Genomic DNA, 16,060 nt, shown 5'->3' on the forward strand with positions numbered 1-16,060 from the left:
CTTCTTCGTGTTCTTCTAGTATCTCTTTTTCTGGATAGATATCAATTCTCAGGTCATGTCCCATTCCTAAGGTTCCGACCTTCCTCTTTTTCCTCCTGGTCTTACATAGTGCACTTACACAATCGTCACCAACCAAGAGTTCATCATCCTCTCGGTTTTGGAACAAAAAGCATTTCCATGATATAAGAACTCCCTAATTGCGTTAGGGAGACCCATCCACCGATGACCACCCCCACCCCCCAACTGCCTCCTCCTTTTCTCCGTTCATCTTCTCGCCTTGGTATTCCTCATCTTCCTCGCCCCACGGCTGGGTCACACACCTTCGGCAGAAGTTGTGCCCACAACCGATGGACACAGGATTATTGAAGTAATCTAGGCAGATGGCAGATGACACTTAAGGCTTCTTCTTTAAGTGTCTGCCTGGGGTTGGGAGTACTGGCATAGTCAGCAATCTGACAAAGCTGAGGCCTTCAACATCTTGGAACTAAGGAGCAGGATTGTACTTGCAGGCCTGCCTCCAAGCTACGCTGTGACTCAACCTGATTTTTCTCCTAAGGCCTGCGGTAAAGCCCTGATCTCCTTTCTCAGGCTCTCCGCAGTTCAGGGCCACAATAAGATCCACCGGTCGACCACAACCATGCTGAGATCACCAGGGACAAAACGAGCCTGGAACCCCCAAATCCGCTGGAACCTCGGCGTAGTCTCAAATCCCGTCTCCTTGCTCTCGGGATTTGCTCACCAGAGTGCGCGCAACTCGGCTGCGGTAGCTCCTTACTCCGATCCGGGCGACCGGAAATTACGTAAGCGACCCCCCCAGCCAATCAAGAGGGTACGGGCTAGACGGTCGGAGGACCGTATCTCCATGGTATTGCAGGCGAAGACGCAGTCCATCAAGCCTCACCCGATTGGAAGACTGGTTGGTGGGAACGGGAGGAGGCGCAGAATCTACTTAAACTACCGACCACGTAAAGTCCACTCCAGCCTGCTAGACGCCGAGAGCGAGAGGCCACGCCAGAGAGGAGGTATCCGGAAAGGGAGCCCAAAGGGTGGTGAGCGCTGCGGCCAAGCTCGAGTGGAGGGCTCTGCGCGTTGCTTAACCCTTCTAGTCAGAAGGCCTGAGGGATTTGTGGGAGGATTAGGCCGTCGGCATCCTAGCTTGTGGGCGGGGTCTACAGGAAACCGGTTGGGCCTGCAGAAATGGGGCGGGGTAGAGCTCGAAATGGGCGGAGTAGGTGGTGATGCCGAAAGTTCTTGAGCTTGCAACTATTCTCAAACCAGTTCACTGTTTTCTTGCTACCTGAGGAGCCTCAGTCTTCGAACACTGACCTCTCTCACGACCTTGACATCTATGTCCATTTCCACTCTACATACACACCTAGGAAACCGCAAGTTCCACACACCCTACACCGACTTCTGTTAATCTTTTCGCCTCCCCTACATCTATAATCCTTCCATTCATCTTTCACTCATTTCTTTATTCAGAACCTATCTCCCTAACCATCCACGCTTTTTTTCTTCTGGTATTGGGGATACCAGAGCCTGAGCATTCAAGGGAAGCGCTCTACCATTGAGCTACATCTCGGTCCCCGTTCATTTTTAATCTGTTCATTCATCCACACACATGTCATGCTGAAACTCAGACCCTGGGGAACAGATTCAGGATCCCGGCAGGTGGAAGAAGATGCAAGACGCAGTTGGAATAGTAGACATGCTTTATTTGGTGGGGGAGGCAGCAACCTTTAGCCAGCCTCCAGCTCCAGCTTCAACCCCCAGACAGTTCCATTTAGCTCCCTGAGCCATTTCCATAGGCCTTTTTATATGCAGGCCAGACAAAGAAGGCACAGTTGCCAACAGGTTACATTAGTAGGCGCATGCTTACAAGCAGATGTTTATGACCTTGAGTATGTATGCTGAATCTGTGTGTGATCTTGGCTACACACTAAAAATAGCCAGTAGGAAGGCTTGGAGAGGGAGCCTAAATAGTCATTTGGTGCCTACCCAATGACAGGTAACCTATCCATCCATTTGTCTATCCACTTCTGTCTGTTCACAGATAGAAACACAAAAATGAGTTGAGTCATGGTTTGTCCCTTCAAGGATCATCCTTCACTCAAGGTTTTGCAAGATTTTTTTCCTTTTATTTTCCTTTATTAGTAGTAAAAAAAAAAAAGTGCATTGTACATACTAATCTAATAAAGACTTGCACACACAGAAATAAAATTTCTGAAAACTCTTCCCCCTGCCCCATGGCATCTAAGGCTTCCTGAAAACTTCCTTTCTATTTCAGTAAAATGCTGTTTAAACCTGTTAGATTGATTACTCCCCTAATTGATAACTGTTTAGGGTGAGGAATGCCACCTGCCTAAATAGACCCTCAGTACACCCTGAAACCTTTCCTCTCCATCTCTGGGCCTGAGCTAAGCTGTTAAGTTTCACAGAGTGTGGATGATCTGCTCAATATTGTATCCCAGCTCCTCTTTCTTAGTACTGAACACACAGCATACACTCCTTCCATATCTGCTGAGCAAATAATAAATAAACTCAATAAATTCCAACTATACAGCTCTGCTGATTTTTTTCCCCTCCTCAAGTTCAATACCTCATCTCCATTCTTTTCTTCTTCTCATTCCAGTTTCACTCCCATCAGTTTCAGACTGCACAAAAAATTTCCTAAAGTCACATACCTTCTCATGTCAGTTCATTCTGCAGCCAGCAGAAACATCCCCTGAAAGTCTACTTCTGAGTCTTTAAAAAATTCATTCAGTGGCTCGCAATCATTTCTCCAGCTTTGCCTTGATTAACCCTGGAGTCCTGCAAACACAGGAAGTTAAATCCTGGGTCTTCCACTCTTACTTCAATTAGAGCAGCTCTGTCTGCATTATAAAATAGGCTCTGACTGAGATTTGGTTGGAACAAAAGGACTCAAAGTATAAAAATCTTAGTCTTTGGCTGGGGCCTGCCTGGGGAAAGTATCAGTTCTACTTGAACTCTGTGGCAGATCCTGCAGTCCCTGAGCTGATCCCATTGGCTCATCTCCATCCCCTGAATATGAATGGCAAGTTCTTGAAGGAAGATCAGAGTAGCACACCTCCATGACTATCATCCACTACCGGGACCCTGCTCCTCTCTTTTATTACTGGCAGTGCTCACTCTGGTGACTGTACTTTGTTGGGACTGTATTGAAGGAAAATGTTATGGCAGGTAGCACTCAATGAAGCAAATCTGCTCATCTTATTTTGACTGGGAGGCAAAAGAGAAGCAGGAAGGGGGGTCCTAATATCCCTTCATGGGTATGCCCCCAAAAGCCTAAATTCCTCTCACTAGGCCCCACCTCCTAAAGGTTTCACCACCTACCTATAATACCATGGGTTAGAGAACAAACCTTTAATTCATAGGACTTTGGGTGGGGGTATTTAAGATCCAAACTATAACATTCTCCCACCTAGAAGGTTCTCATCTCACTGCTTCATCTGGATATTACTAATTATCCTTCAGTTCTCTGCCCGGATATAGCCTCCTGGAGGAGATTATTCCTGAGGCTGGTACCAGGCTGTGTTCAGATCCTAACTCTTGTCACTTGCTCTATGTTGACTTTAGCTTAATTTCTTAACATCTCTGTACTGTAGTTTTCCTATGTGTCAAATAAAGATGATGGTAGCACACACTGTGGGGAGCCATCCATATCTAGCAGAATCAGACGTAGTTGAGCCATGGGACACAGAGGCCTGACTCCCAGGAACTGGCAGTCATAAGAGACTGTTCCAGATTGCTGGAGTGTAGGTGGCCCTGTGTGGAAGTGGTTTACCATCTGGGGATATGCTAGTTTTTCTGAGCAAATGGCTCCCCTGACTCCACTTCATCCTGTTCATCACAGAAGAAGCCCCTCCCGGTTGCCCTTTACCTGTGTGACTAAAAAATAAAGGAGAGGTGGGCTATTTCATCTTGTTAGAGGCCAGATTTGGTATGGCCTGCTCTGTCACATCCCCTCCTGTTGGGGGCTGTGCCATGTTGGCGGTGCCGGGATGGCGCCTGATCACATCGGCAGCGAGGAGGTTAATTGACATAAGCACACTCAGGTGATTTTTCTTGTCCACGCACAGAATGTATGCGCATGTGTTCTCGAGCACTAATTGCCTGCTCTGAGCGTCTCGCCTAATCTTTGCGTAAGAGGCGTGACCCTGCTCTCCGCGTCCTGGAGGTGATATAAGCGTAGGCGGAGCGAGACAGGGACACAGCAACCATTAGAAGCAGCCAGAGGGAAAAACACAGCAGCAAGTAGGGGCAGCTGCGGAAGGCAGATTGCGGAATGGAGAACTGAGACGCATCACTAGGGCACCTTAGGTAGACATACCCTTAGTTCACAGGATGCAACTTTAAGGCATGGCAGGCCTCTCTCCTTCTAAGCTCTAAGAAAAGCCTGTCTTTCTTTCAAAGTTTCTCTCTTAAGCAAAGTTCCTTTCTCTCTGATAAGCGGGGTCTTTCTCTCTCTCCTCTCAAAGCAAGTAAACCTCATTTCCTCTATCCTCTATAAACAAGCAAGAAAGCAGTGCACCAAAGAGAAAGATAGAAGTGCCTCAGTTTCCACTCCACCACCCATAAGACCCGTGCAAGTTGTTGCTGCAGGCGGTGACAAATATCCATGGATTTTGGAACCACAAAGAGCCAGCGACACCCTCCCAGTTGAAAAGAGTATTGGCTGTTGTGTGTTTATTGACTAGATAAGTTTATAGGTAATTGATTTATTGCTGGCATGATGTCCTCCAGTAGTTAGCCCGTCTCTTATCCAGTTGGGCTGTGACTGAAACCCCCGTAACACACCTCATGGGTTGTTGTGCAGTAGGATTAATTGACATCCATAAAGTGAACAGTGCCCTCTGGGCTTATCTCCATATCCTCATGACCTAGTGCTGTATTTCTTTTCTGTAATGAATCAGCTTCAGAGACTCCCACTTAGAATAGAGTGAAGTAATCTGGATATTGGGGTAGTATATAGCTTACCACGTTATTTTAGGTATCTCCAGGTATCTGGAGAAAAAGGAATTAAACCCAGACTTGATCTGCCTAAGATGGAATACCTACCTATTCATGTTATTTTAAAAATATTTCTATGCAATCAGGGAGCCTTCCTGGAGGTCAGGACTGAGCCCAAGTAGACATGGAGGTGAGGTGGGGGCAGAATCTGAACAACAGGAATTGAAACTGAGCCAGTTGTGGTGGCACATGCTTATAATCCCAGCAGCTTGGGAGCCTAAAGCAGGAGGATCACAAGTTTGAGGCCAGCCTCAGCAATTTAGCAATCCCTAGACAACTTAGCAAGACCCTCCACAAAATAGAAAATTAAAAAGGTTTGGGAATGTAGCTCAGTGGTAAAGTGCCCTGGGTTCAGCTTCCAACTTTCACAGAGGGGTTATATGTGAGGTGAATGAAGTAGGAGAAGGAGCTAGGGAGAAGACTGAGGGAAGAGGCAGGTGCTGAGCTCAGGTAGGAATGAGAAAAGGATAGAGGAAGCATAAGAATGGAAGATAGAGGGACCTAAAAGGAACATAAAGTAGACATTCATTCTCAAGAATACCTAGGCAGAGCTGGGGTTGTGGCTCAGTGGTACAGCACTTGCCTAGTGTGTGTGAAGCACTGGGTTTGATTCTCAGCACCACATATAAACAAATGAATAAAATAAAGGTCCATCAATTTCTAAGAAAGTATTTAAAAGAAGAATATCTAGGCGAATGAGGATCTGTAAAGTTGAGTGCCTATTTTTTCATCTTCCTTTTACTTCCTGAATTACTACCTCTTGTGGTTCAAATGTGTCCCCCGCAAAAGTGCATTATTGGAAACTTGGTCCCAATATAGCCGTGTTGATATGTGGGAAGACCTTTTGAAGGTGATTGGTTTTTGAGGGCTCTGGATGAACCCATTCATAGACTAATGGATTGATGGATTATTTTTGAAGCAGCAGAGCAAGCGGAACAGAGAGAGGGAAGAGGGTAGGGAAAAGCAAAGTACTGGCAAAGGAGACTAAGCAAATTATATCATGTACATGTATGAATATGGCACAATTAATCCCACTATTATGTATACTTATAATGCACCAACAGGAAAAAAGTGATCTTTCTCCAGCCTTCTTGCTCCTTGTTGCCATCTGATGCCTTCTACTATTTTAGATACAGCTAGAACGCGCTCCTCACCAGATGCTGAGCAGATGCTGGCATGTCCTCTTGGACGTTCCATCCTCCAGAGCCATGAGCCAACTAAACCTCTTTCCTTTATAAATCTGAGTGTCAGCTTTAGAGGGATTTCATTTAGATTCCCTCTTATATTTGTGAAGCTTTGATGAGCTTTTCCAGCATGGAAGAGGGGCGTATTTTTCAGTCCTCTTGCAACCTTGGCATCTCACAATCAGGCAGCTGTTCTATTTGCAGAAAGACTATTAGCCTTCTCCTGAACCCAGCTGGGAGCTCTGCTGAAGGTGCTCTTGGAGCAGGCCCTTAGGGTACACCTGGCACACTCAGGGCCACCTGTGCCCACTATCCAAGAGACACTGGGAAAAAAGCAGCAGTGAGATATATTCAGGACTAGAGTTCAGTGGCCTCTCAGATTCTCTGAATCCTGCAGTTCTTTCCTCTGTTACCCTGTCCTATGAACTCCAGCTGTCTTGGTCACCCAGTTTCAGCTCCATCTCAACTCAGGAGCCTGCCTGATTCTGCCTGGGTTTCCCCTTCCTACATTTATTTGAGGCACTAAGTTGGGACAATTATAGTACTTACCTTGTTGCCTCTCTCAGATCAGTTTTCCTTGCTTGATATCAAGTGTCTTGAAAACCAAAAGTTTTTTTTTTTTGTTGTTTTTTCAGGTGAAATCTGATCTGTTGGTCCATCTTGACTGAAAGTGGTAGTTCACTCACCACATTTTATTCCCAGTAGAAAAACCTCTCTATACGACTTTATTTCCAATGATGAAATGTAGTTTTAATTTACATATTCATATAGCTTTGTGTTAAAAACTTTTAGGCACTTTTGCAGTTATCAAGGCATAAAATCCTCCCATAACTTTATGACATTATTACTCCATCTTACAGATGTAGAAACAAAATGAGGAACAAAATGATTAGGTGACTGACCCAAAGTGACACAATCAGGTGGGTGACAGAACTGGGAGCTGAACCCTGGGAGTTACATAGATGCTTTGAGGCCTTTATGTATCTAATATATATGCATCAACTCATTCATTTATTTCTGCCTCTCCCTCTCATCTATCTTATTTGTGTATCTTGGCTAGCATGTTTTGAGCACCCGATGTTTTCTACCAAGGTTCTGAGACACTGGGGATGCAACCTTAGCTGTTTGCCTTGATGCTCCCTAGCTGTGGGACTCTGGGCATGCACTTGTCTGTCTGTCTCTCTCTCTCTTTCTCTTTCTCTCCTCTCTCTCTCTCTCTCTCTCTCTCTCTCTCTCTCTCTCTCTCTCTCTCTCTCTGCAGTGCTGGGGATCAAATTCAGGGCCTTGTGCATGCTAGGACAGGACTTAACCACTGAGCTACACCCCTGGCCCTGTGGCCACTCTGTCTTATAGTTGCCTCATCCTAAAATAGAAATAAGAATGATACTTACCAAGTTGTTGTGAATGTAAAATGAGTTAATATGAAACCCACTTATTACAATTTCACATACTGGAACTATATAAGCATTAGCTTTTCTTGTCATATTTGCTCAATGCAAGACAGCTCACAATGAGAAAGGTTAGGGGGTCGGGATGGAGTTCAGTGGTTAATTGCTTGCCTAGAATGTGCAGGTTCAATCCCCAGCATGGAAGAAAATAAAAATAGGAAGACTTTAACAATAGCTTTTATCCCAGTTGCTGGGATGATGAGGAGGTTAATGAAGATGATGTTTATTTTCTCTTCCAAAGAATGGTACTGGGTGTTTCTGTTTTTCTATGCCTTTAATTGTGGATTTAGGGAACAGCCTAGAAGAAAGGTCCCATTCCTCATCTTAGTTTTCTAACATGCTCCCCTTTGGTAAGACCCTCACAACTCTTAGGAATTAGGCTTTAGGACTTCTTGTTTGGCAGGCTATGGATAGAACAGCCAGAAAATGGAAGTTGAGAAGGTATGGTAGGGATGGCACCCTTCTCACATAAATGTCACTCTGTGTGTATGTGTGTGTGTGTGTGTGTGTGTGTGTGTGTGTGTGTGTGTGTCCGTCCTTCAAAGAGAATACCTAAGATACACTGGGAGTATGGTGCCCCCCCATATCCTGTCCTGGGGCACCTTGATTGGAGGCACTGAGAGAAAGGAGGGGTGAAAAGTGTTCATGCCTGATGCTCAGACCTGGTCAGTGGTTGGTTCTGTTTCAGAATCACCATCTTTTGTGTGTGTGTGTGTGTGTGTGTGATGCTGCAGATCAAATCTTTTGAATCACCATTTTATAATTATGCACATTACTAGGGACAATATGGGAATGCACATAGTTCTATTACTGTGGAAGAGGGGGGTCCAAAGATTTCTGGCTAAGGAGGTTCAACCTTAGGTGTGGGCAGCTGGTAGGCTGACCCTCACCTCCCCAGCTGTTTGCCTTAAGGTGAGCTCTGTTCTGGATCTTACTACAGTCATCCCTCTGTATCCAGGGGGAATTGGTTTCAGGACCACTCACTGATACCAAAATTGTCAGATGCTCAAGTCCTTTATATGAAGTGGCATAGCATTTGCATATAACCTAAACACATACTCTCAAATACTTTAAGTCATCTCTACGTTGCTGTCAACACCTAATACATTGTAAATGCTAGGCAAATAATTGTTGTACTATGTAGTTTAGGGATTAAAGAACAGAAAAAAAAATCTGTACATATTCTGTACCAATTCAGTATCCATCCTGAATATTAGATCTGTGGTTGGCTGAATCCATGGGTGTGGAACTTGTGGTTCCAATTGAGGACCAATTGTATTTGATGATGGGCCTGTATAGGAGCAAAGAGAATAAAAAGACACAGGTGAGAGAGCCTGTGTTCTCAGTAACTCTTCCATTTTCACCACAGTCTTTGAGCTTTACTAAGTAGTTAAGAGAAGGAAGAAAGCCCAGGGATTCTGCTGGCCTTTGTGCTTGTCTCTCTACCTGGCCAAGGCCCTGCTTTTATTGCCTGACTTGGGTGAATGGGTTCATGATGGCACCATGATGGACATGGTTGTGGGCAATGGAGAATCTCAGGACATCCAGGAAGACTACTTGAGCAGACATCTTGGAGGGTGATCAGAAGCTGAACTTGGAGAATTCCAGAAGGCTACAGGGAGGGCAGGTGTTTGTTCCAGGGTAGGAAACAGTAGGAATGTAAGAAAGCCTTCCATTTAGTGGATATGGATTCTAATATTATCCATTGAATGTCCACAATTCACTTTTATTCATGAATAAATACATTCATTCAGAAAGAATAAATTGGACATTACTTTCCTATGTTCTTATATGAATAGACAGGCTGGGGATATAGCTTAGTTGGTAGAGTGCTTGCCTTGCCTACACAAGGCCCTGGGTTCAATCCCTAGCACTACACACACACACACACACACACACACACAGAGACATATATGAATATACAGCCAGTGTAATTCCACATCATGTACAGCCACAGGAATGGGAGGTTATAATCCATGTATGTATATGTCAAAATACAATTCTACTGTCATGTATAACTAAAAAGAATTTTAATTCATTCACATAACCACAAATCATCCAGCTACCAGAGCAGCAAGAAACTGCTCTGAATATGATGGCCCAAAAAGTTGCTGTAAACTAAACTCCAGAGTGGTTAGCAGGAGAGATTCGTGTCAATAGCAGGTGGATCTCAGGGCTGCCTAAGGACTTGGCACTCCACTAATGGAGGAGAACCCCTGTTCTCCCTACAGTGAGATCCCAAGGCCAGTCCAGTCTGGGTCAAGGGAGGGAAGCAGTGCCAGCAGTGACCAATTGGTGGTATCCTGCTGCGTGGGAGGATTGTTATTTTCAGGGTCTGTGATTTTGGGGAAGAAATTCTTGAAAACTTGCATCACGACCTTGCCAGATTTGCAGGCCTCTTCTGTGCTTCCAAAGGTGCTCAGAGATCTCACTTGCCCTCCTGCCTCCTATTCCTGAAATTATAGATACTCTGGGGGTCCTGTGGTGTCCTCTAGTTTGCCCCAATTTCTTTCTGTGTCCTGACCAAAACACAGAGTACCTTTGACATTCTGTGTCCCAGTCTGCAGCAGATTATTTCCCCAGCAAGCTGACGATGTTTAAGCTAGGGTCTTTGAACATTCCCTGCAGGGACGTGTTAACATAATTCTATGGTTTGGATCTTAGGCACCCGCAAAGACCTATGTGTTGAAGGCTTAGTTGCCAGCTTGTGGTGCTATTGGAAAGTGGTGGAACCTTTGGGAGGTGAGGCCTGGTGGAAAGAAGTTAGGTGATTGGATGTGTAGCTGCTGGAAGGGATATGGGGACCCCAACCCCTTCCTCTTTTTGCTTCCTGGCTGCCATGAGATTTCCTCCACCACATGCTTCCACTGTGTTGTTCTGCCATGCCACAGGCCTCAAAACAATGGTGCCAAGTGACTATGGACTGAAACCTCTGGAACTATGAGCCAAAAACAAATCCTCCTTTTAAGTTGTCTTTCTCAAATATTTTCCCAGCGATGAAAAGCTCACAAAAACACAGGGAGAAAAAAAGCTGCAAAACCTGTGTGTTTTAGTCAGCTTTTTTTGCCGCTGTGACTAAATGACCTGACCAGCACAACTGTAGAGGAGGAAGAATTTATCTGAGGCCTCACAGATTCAGAGGTCTTGGTCCATAGAAGGCCAACTCCATTACTTAGAGGCTTAAGGTGAGGCTGAACATCACAGCAAGGGAGTGTGGCAGAAGGAAGCAGCTTGCATCATCAGGAAGCAGAGAGACAGAGTCTCCACTCTCCAGATACAAATTATATACAACAAGGCCATGCCCCAATTCCAATCTCCTCCAGCCACACCCTACCACTTCAGTTACCATTCAGTTAAACCCGATCAAGGGATTAAATCACTGATTGGGTTAAGACTCTTACAACCCAATCATTTCTCCTTTGAACCTTCTTGCATTGTGTCACATGTGAGCTTTTGGGGGACACCTCACATCCAAACCATGACACTGTGGGAGGGAGGCAGCATGATAATTGGGTGGGAGTTGAGGGACATCAGTGTGCAAAGTTATCAGAGTCTTATAGAGATGTTCTAGGATTCCTTGAAACCCAAAATGGATTTAATAGGTCCATGGTAAGGCACTGAACTAATCTCTAAGTAAAGTTACAATTAAAAAAAAAAAAAATAGTCAAAGTGATATCCAGTTGCTAAGGGTCTCATAATTTAGTTGAGGAGTAGACACTGCCTGAAGCTGAGGACAGCAATCCCCTTAGCAGCAGGAGTGGTGGATTCTATCTGCAGATGTTGTTTAGGGTGCCTTGGGAACTCTTGGGGACAAGAAGTTGGGATTAGGGACGTTCCAGGAGGGGAAGGATAAGACTGAAGATTAAGTGGAAGAAAATTCCTTAGGCCAGGAGGGCACTATAGTGACCATCCCCTCTCCTTCTGATCACAGCCCTCCTTCTGTCCACCATCCCCCTGCCTTGAGGTCCTGTGGCTTCCATGCAAATGTCATGCCTAGATGAGAAGGCAGGAGGCCTTGTGGGCTGAAGGGCCTGCACTGACTACCAAGGTGGGAAAGTCAGCATGAAAAGGCAGTGAGGTGCCAAAGCAAGGGTTGCTGATGGATATCCAGGATAGTTGTAGATTTGTTCAGGCAGTTTCTAAAATAAGTAGCCAATAAGGCCATTCAGAAGACTGAAGTGACCTTATCCTTACAGTCCTGCAGAGGCCATCATGGGACTGTACAGCCATGGCCTTTCTGCCTTTTTTCCTTATTGGGAACCCTCAGCACTAGAGGCATTCAGGGTCCTGGACATGGAAAAGTGCAGAACTGGACAGAAACTTCCAGGTCCTTCCCAGGGCTCTCACTTATATAAGCCAATCATAGGGGTCAGGCCCACCATGGTCCAAAAACTCCCTGACCTTCTATAAACCCCCTGCACTGAAAGAAGCCATGCAAGATGCCAGTCTGAGGTCTATGCTTACCTATAAAGGACCCAGGGGTTAGGGTTTTTAGGTTGGGTAGATTAAAGCAGCTGCAGGTCTAGGGGTTCAGAGGGGTCTGAAGTCTTGGGAGGAAGGCACAGAAAAGTGACACAGCTGTATCAGTGTGAAGTAAGACTGGTCAGCCAGCAGTTTCCTCCAACCTGCTTCTCTCTTAAGACACTGCTTCCCCACTCTTTCTAATCAGGGAAGAAGACTCAGCTTCTATTCAGGAAGTCCTAAAGTGCTTATCGGGCTGAGGGATTTCCATGGGTCTACCAGGTTACTCATTCCCAGACTCGTCTTTGAGCTGGACTCCACTCCTACCATCCAGCCAGACTACTATGTTTCTACCAGTAAAAATAAAATATGTTTATTACTGCAAAACTTTATTAATACAGATCCATAATCCCTTACTTGAAACCTTTGGACCAGATGTATTTCTAATTCTTTGCATATTAGAAAGGTATCAGGTATAAATGCCGAATATTATGAAACATCCCCAGAGGGGTCTGGGTTGACACCCCATGATCAAATACACCAGCATTTCTGTAAAGAATTGCAAAAAGACACACTAGAGGAAATAAAGAGTATAAATAATCTCACTTCTATTCAGGTCAGGTTTGCTGCCCAATTTAAGAAGAAACCCTTGGCTTTTGGATGTTTTTACATTTTAGAGTTGCAAGTACAGGATTGGAGACCTGTCCTTAACTGCACATTTATAGAACAGCATAGTTGTCATTAAGACTTGGTGCAGTGGTGAATCATACAGATGGCAGTTAGACTGCCTGGTCTCATTACAGCTCTGCCCATGGCTCAGCCTCTCTGAACGTTTGGTTTTTCACCTGTAGCACAGGATTATTCTTCCACGTGGCATGTTAGAAGGGTTAAACAACTTAATGAAAGTAAAGTGGACTGGGGATATAGCTCAGTTGGTAGAGTGCTTGCCTTGAAAGTAAAAGGCCCTGGGTTCAATCCCAGAATATACATAGAACACCTTGGTGTCACCGAGACAGACATTTTAGTGCCATCCTTCAATAAGTTCTAACTTACTAGCTCACTGCTGAGGCCCTGCCAGCCATGGCACAGACTGAAACTTTTTTCTAGTATCAAAATCTTTCACATTCTTGGGCTTTGGTTTCCTAGAGAAGTGAAACACAGAGGTTTCAGAAATTCCTGAAAAAAGGCTCTGTCACACAGGTGGGTCTGGTAGGCTTCCAGCTGGAGGAAGGAACATGATGAAGAAGAGGCAGAGGAGGCTCCTCCATGAGTCCATTATCCACTGAAATCCAGCAGACCTATAACAATGGGGCACTTGTCTGGTCCCTGGCATCCTTTCTGTTCCAGCCCACTAGCCCCTTGCATATCACAAAGCCTGTGAGACTATATAACTTTTTGTTTTCTTGGTACTGGGGATTGAACCCAGGGCCTTGTGCATGCTAGGCAAGGGCTCTACCACTGGGCTACATCCTCAGCCCTTCTTAAAAATTATTTTGAGAAAGGATCTCACCAGAAAGGTGCCCAGTCTGACTTTGAACTTGTGATTCTCCTGTCTCAGCCTCCTGAGTAGCTGGCCATTATGGGTAGCTGGAATGACAGGTGTATGCCACCACACCTTGTTGGGGGCTGTGCCATGTTGATCACATCGGCAGCGAGGAGGTTAATTGACATAAGCACACTCAGGTGATTTTATCGTCCACGCACACAATGTATGCGCATGTGCCCTCGAGCACTAATTGCCTGCTCAAGCATCTCGCCTAATCTTTGCGTAAGAGGCGTGGCCCTGCTCTCCGCCTCCTGGAGGTGATAGAAGCGTAGGCGGAGCGAGACAGCGAATAACAGCCATTAGCAGAAAAGCAGTAGCAGAAGACACGCAGTGCGGCAGTAGCCAGAGAAGAAGACACACACAGCAGCTAGAAAAAAACACATGGAAGCAGCTAGACACAGGCGTGGCAGCAGCGAGTAGGGAAAGCGGCGGAAGGCAGATCGCAGAACAGAGAACTGAGATGCATCGCTAGGGCACCTTAGGTAGACACACCCTTAGTTCACAGGATGCAGGACGCACCAGTAAGCAGCAGACCTTAAGTGAGGCGTAGCAAATCTCTCTTCCTCTAAGCAAAGTCTGTCCTCTCAAAGTCTCTCTTAAGCAAAGTCTCTCTCCTCTCAAAGCAAGTGAACCTCATTTCCTCTATCCTCTATAAACAAACAAGCAAGAAAGCAGCGCACTAAAGAGAAAGATAGAAGTGCCTCAGTTTCCACTCCACCACCCATAAGACCCATGCAAGTTGTTGCTGCAAGCGGTGACAAATATCCACGGATTTTGGAACCGCAAAGAGCCAGCGACAACACCTAACTGTTGTTAAATAATCAAAGGAGACATGAGGGTTTTGATCCACTGGAAGGTGGGGCTGAGCCTTTCCTGGGTCACATACTTAACAAGCATTTCCACATAACACAGCAACAACAGATATTTTCCTTATTATAGAAAGTAATGTGCTCACTGTAAAACTCAAGACATTCAAAACTACAGGAAATAGGACTGTGTGTTGTTTTCCATCCTCCAGCTACCTACAGGTACCTATGCATCTGTTTTGCTTTTGTTTTTTTTTTTTTGTGGTGCTGGGGATTGAACCCAGGGCCTTGTGCTTGGGAGGTAAGCACTCTGCCAACTGAGCTATATCCCCAGCCCTGCTCCTGTGCATTTGTGCATCTGAATTTTTCATGTAAACAAGACACTCTCACCTTGACCACTCTATTTTCTTTACAAAAGGGGGTCATATATGCATACAAGAAATTTCTAAAAATAAGCACATATTCCTAGATTTCTTAGTGTTAAGAGATGGATGCCACGACACTGTCCCCATAATTCCTACTAACAGTTGTTCCAGTTTTCCCTTAACTGCCTAGAGCCTCAGTTTCCAAGTCAGGGAAGTGGAGATAAGAATAACATGGATTCACAGGATGCCCATGAGGCTCAAGTGTGATATACATGTAACATGAAACCATTCTACAAATTTTCAAGTAGGAAGCAGATCAGAGGAATTGTTATTATTGTCCTTTTACCCTCCAATCCTGTCAGGAAATGATTTTTGTTGTTATTTTTTGCAGTGCTGGGGATGGAGCCCAGGGTTTTACACATGCTAGGCAAATGTTCTATCATTAAGCTACATCCGGAGACCTGAAATGATTAGACTTTTAGAAGGACTTCAGGAATGGCAAAACCATCTCAGTGGCAGAGATCATGTATAAGGAGGCTGACAGAAGTGAGAAGAGGGTGAGCTCTTTGTGGTCAGATCACAGCTGTCAGCCAGTTTAGGAGGCCTCCAGGGAACCCCAAACGCCCCTACAAAATACTTCCTTGATTTCGTAATGGTGAATTGGAATCAGCAGAGAGTCTGAGCAATTTCTGCCCTTGCTTGGCTTTGGGATTTAAGAATATCCTGTCCCACCTGCAGGGAGGAAGGAAGGAAATGACACAAGTTGCTCTCTCCCTAACAATGCTTAGAATTGCTGGCTCCTGTCAGGAGTAGTCTAGGATAGTGGGAGGGTTCAGAGACTGAGGTGAGGGCTAGAGATGAGGAAGTGCCTCTCTCAATGCCCCCAACATCTTTGGTTCTAAGGCATCTTAGCTTTGCTTGAGAGTATGTGGGGCTTCCTCCCCATAACTCATCCAGCCTACAAATACACTGGGGCTTGCCTATAAAACTTTTTATCTCTGGCTGTGGGGAAAAAGAACACAAAACAGATGAGGTGGGTGGTGGGCAGGTGTGGGAGAAAGGAGGCAAGGTGTCCCTGAGTTCCCACCTTTGTTCTTTGCTCTCTTTTTGGGCCCTTTATAAGATCAGACTCAGTGGTCTCATTTGTCCTTACAGGGCTGGATCAGCCAGGAGGACCTCCTACACCTTTGTTTCTTCCATTTACCTTGAATACACTTCT

The 16,060-nt window shown here is 45.3% G+C and overlaps 1 protein-coding gene and 1 long non-coding RNA gene across 10 annotated transcripts in view; one reads left to right on the forward strand and one right to left on the reverse strand.

Moving 5' to 3' along the window:
- The first annotated feature begins 184 nt into the window (after positions 1–184).
- Positions 185–16,060, forward strand: part of LOC306663726 (uncharacterized protein) — a 38,011-nt gene continuing 22,135 nt past the window's right edge. For 6 of the 9 annotated variants that reach the window (XM_079144275.1, XM_079144278.1, XM_079144276.1 and 3 more), the window contains exon 1: positions 205–1,022. In XM_079144275.1, the coding sequence (XP_079000401.1) occupies positions 638–1,022 (385 nt within the window). In that variant the 5' untranslated portion in view covers positions 205–637. Of the gene's footprint in view, positions 1,023–16,060 lie in introns of all 9 variants that reach the window. The other 3 variants (XR_013764503.1, XR_013764504.1, XR_013764505.1) reach the window with 1 other exon arrangement.
- Positions 7,463–16,059, reverse strand: LOC306663757. Its single transcript, XR_013764519.1, has 3 exons — positions 14,474–16,059; positions 12,227–13,739; positions 7,463–8,912 (listed from the first exon to the last, which is right to left on the reverse strand). It is a non-coding gene; the product is annotated as an uncharacterized lncRNA (long non-coding RNA).

Source organism: Sciurus vulgaris (genome assembly GCF_902686455.1).
Source record: "Sciurus vulgaris genome assembly, chromosome: 6".
NCBI lineage: Eukaryota > Metazoa > Chordata > Mammalia > Rodentia > Sciuridae > Sciurus > Sciurus vulgaris.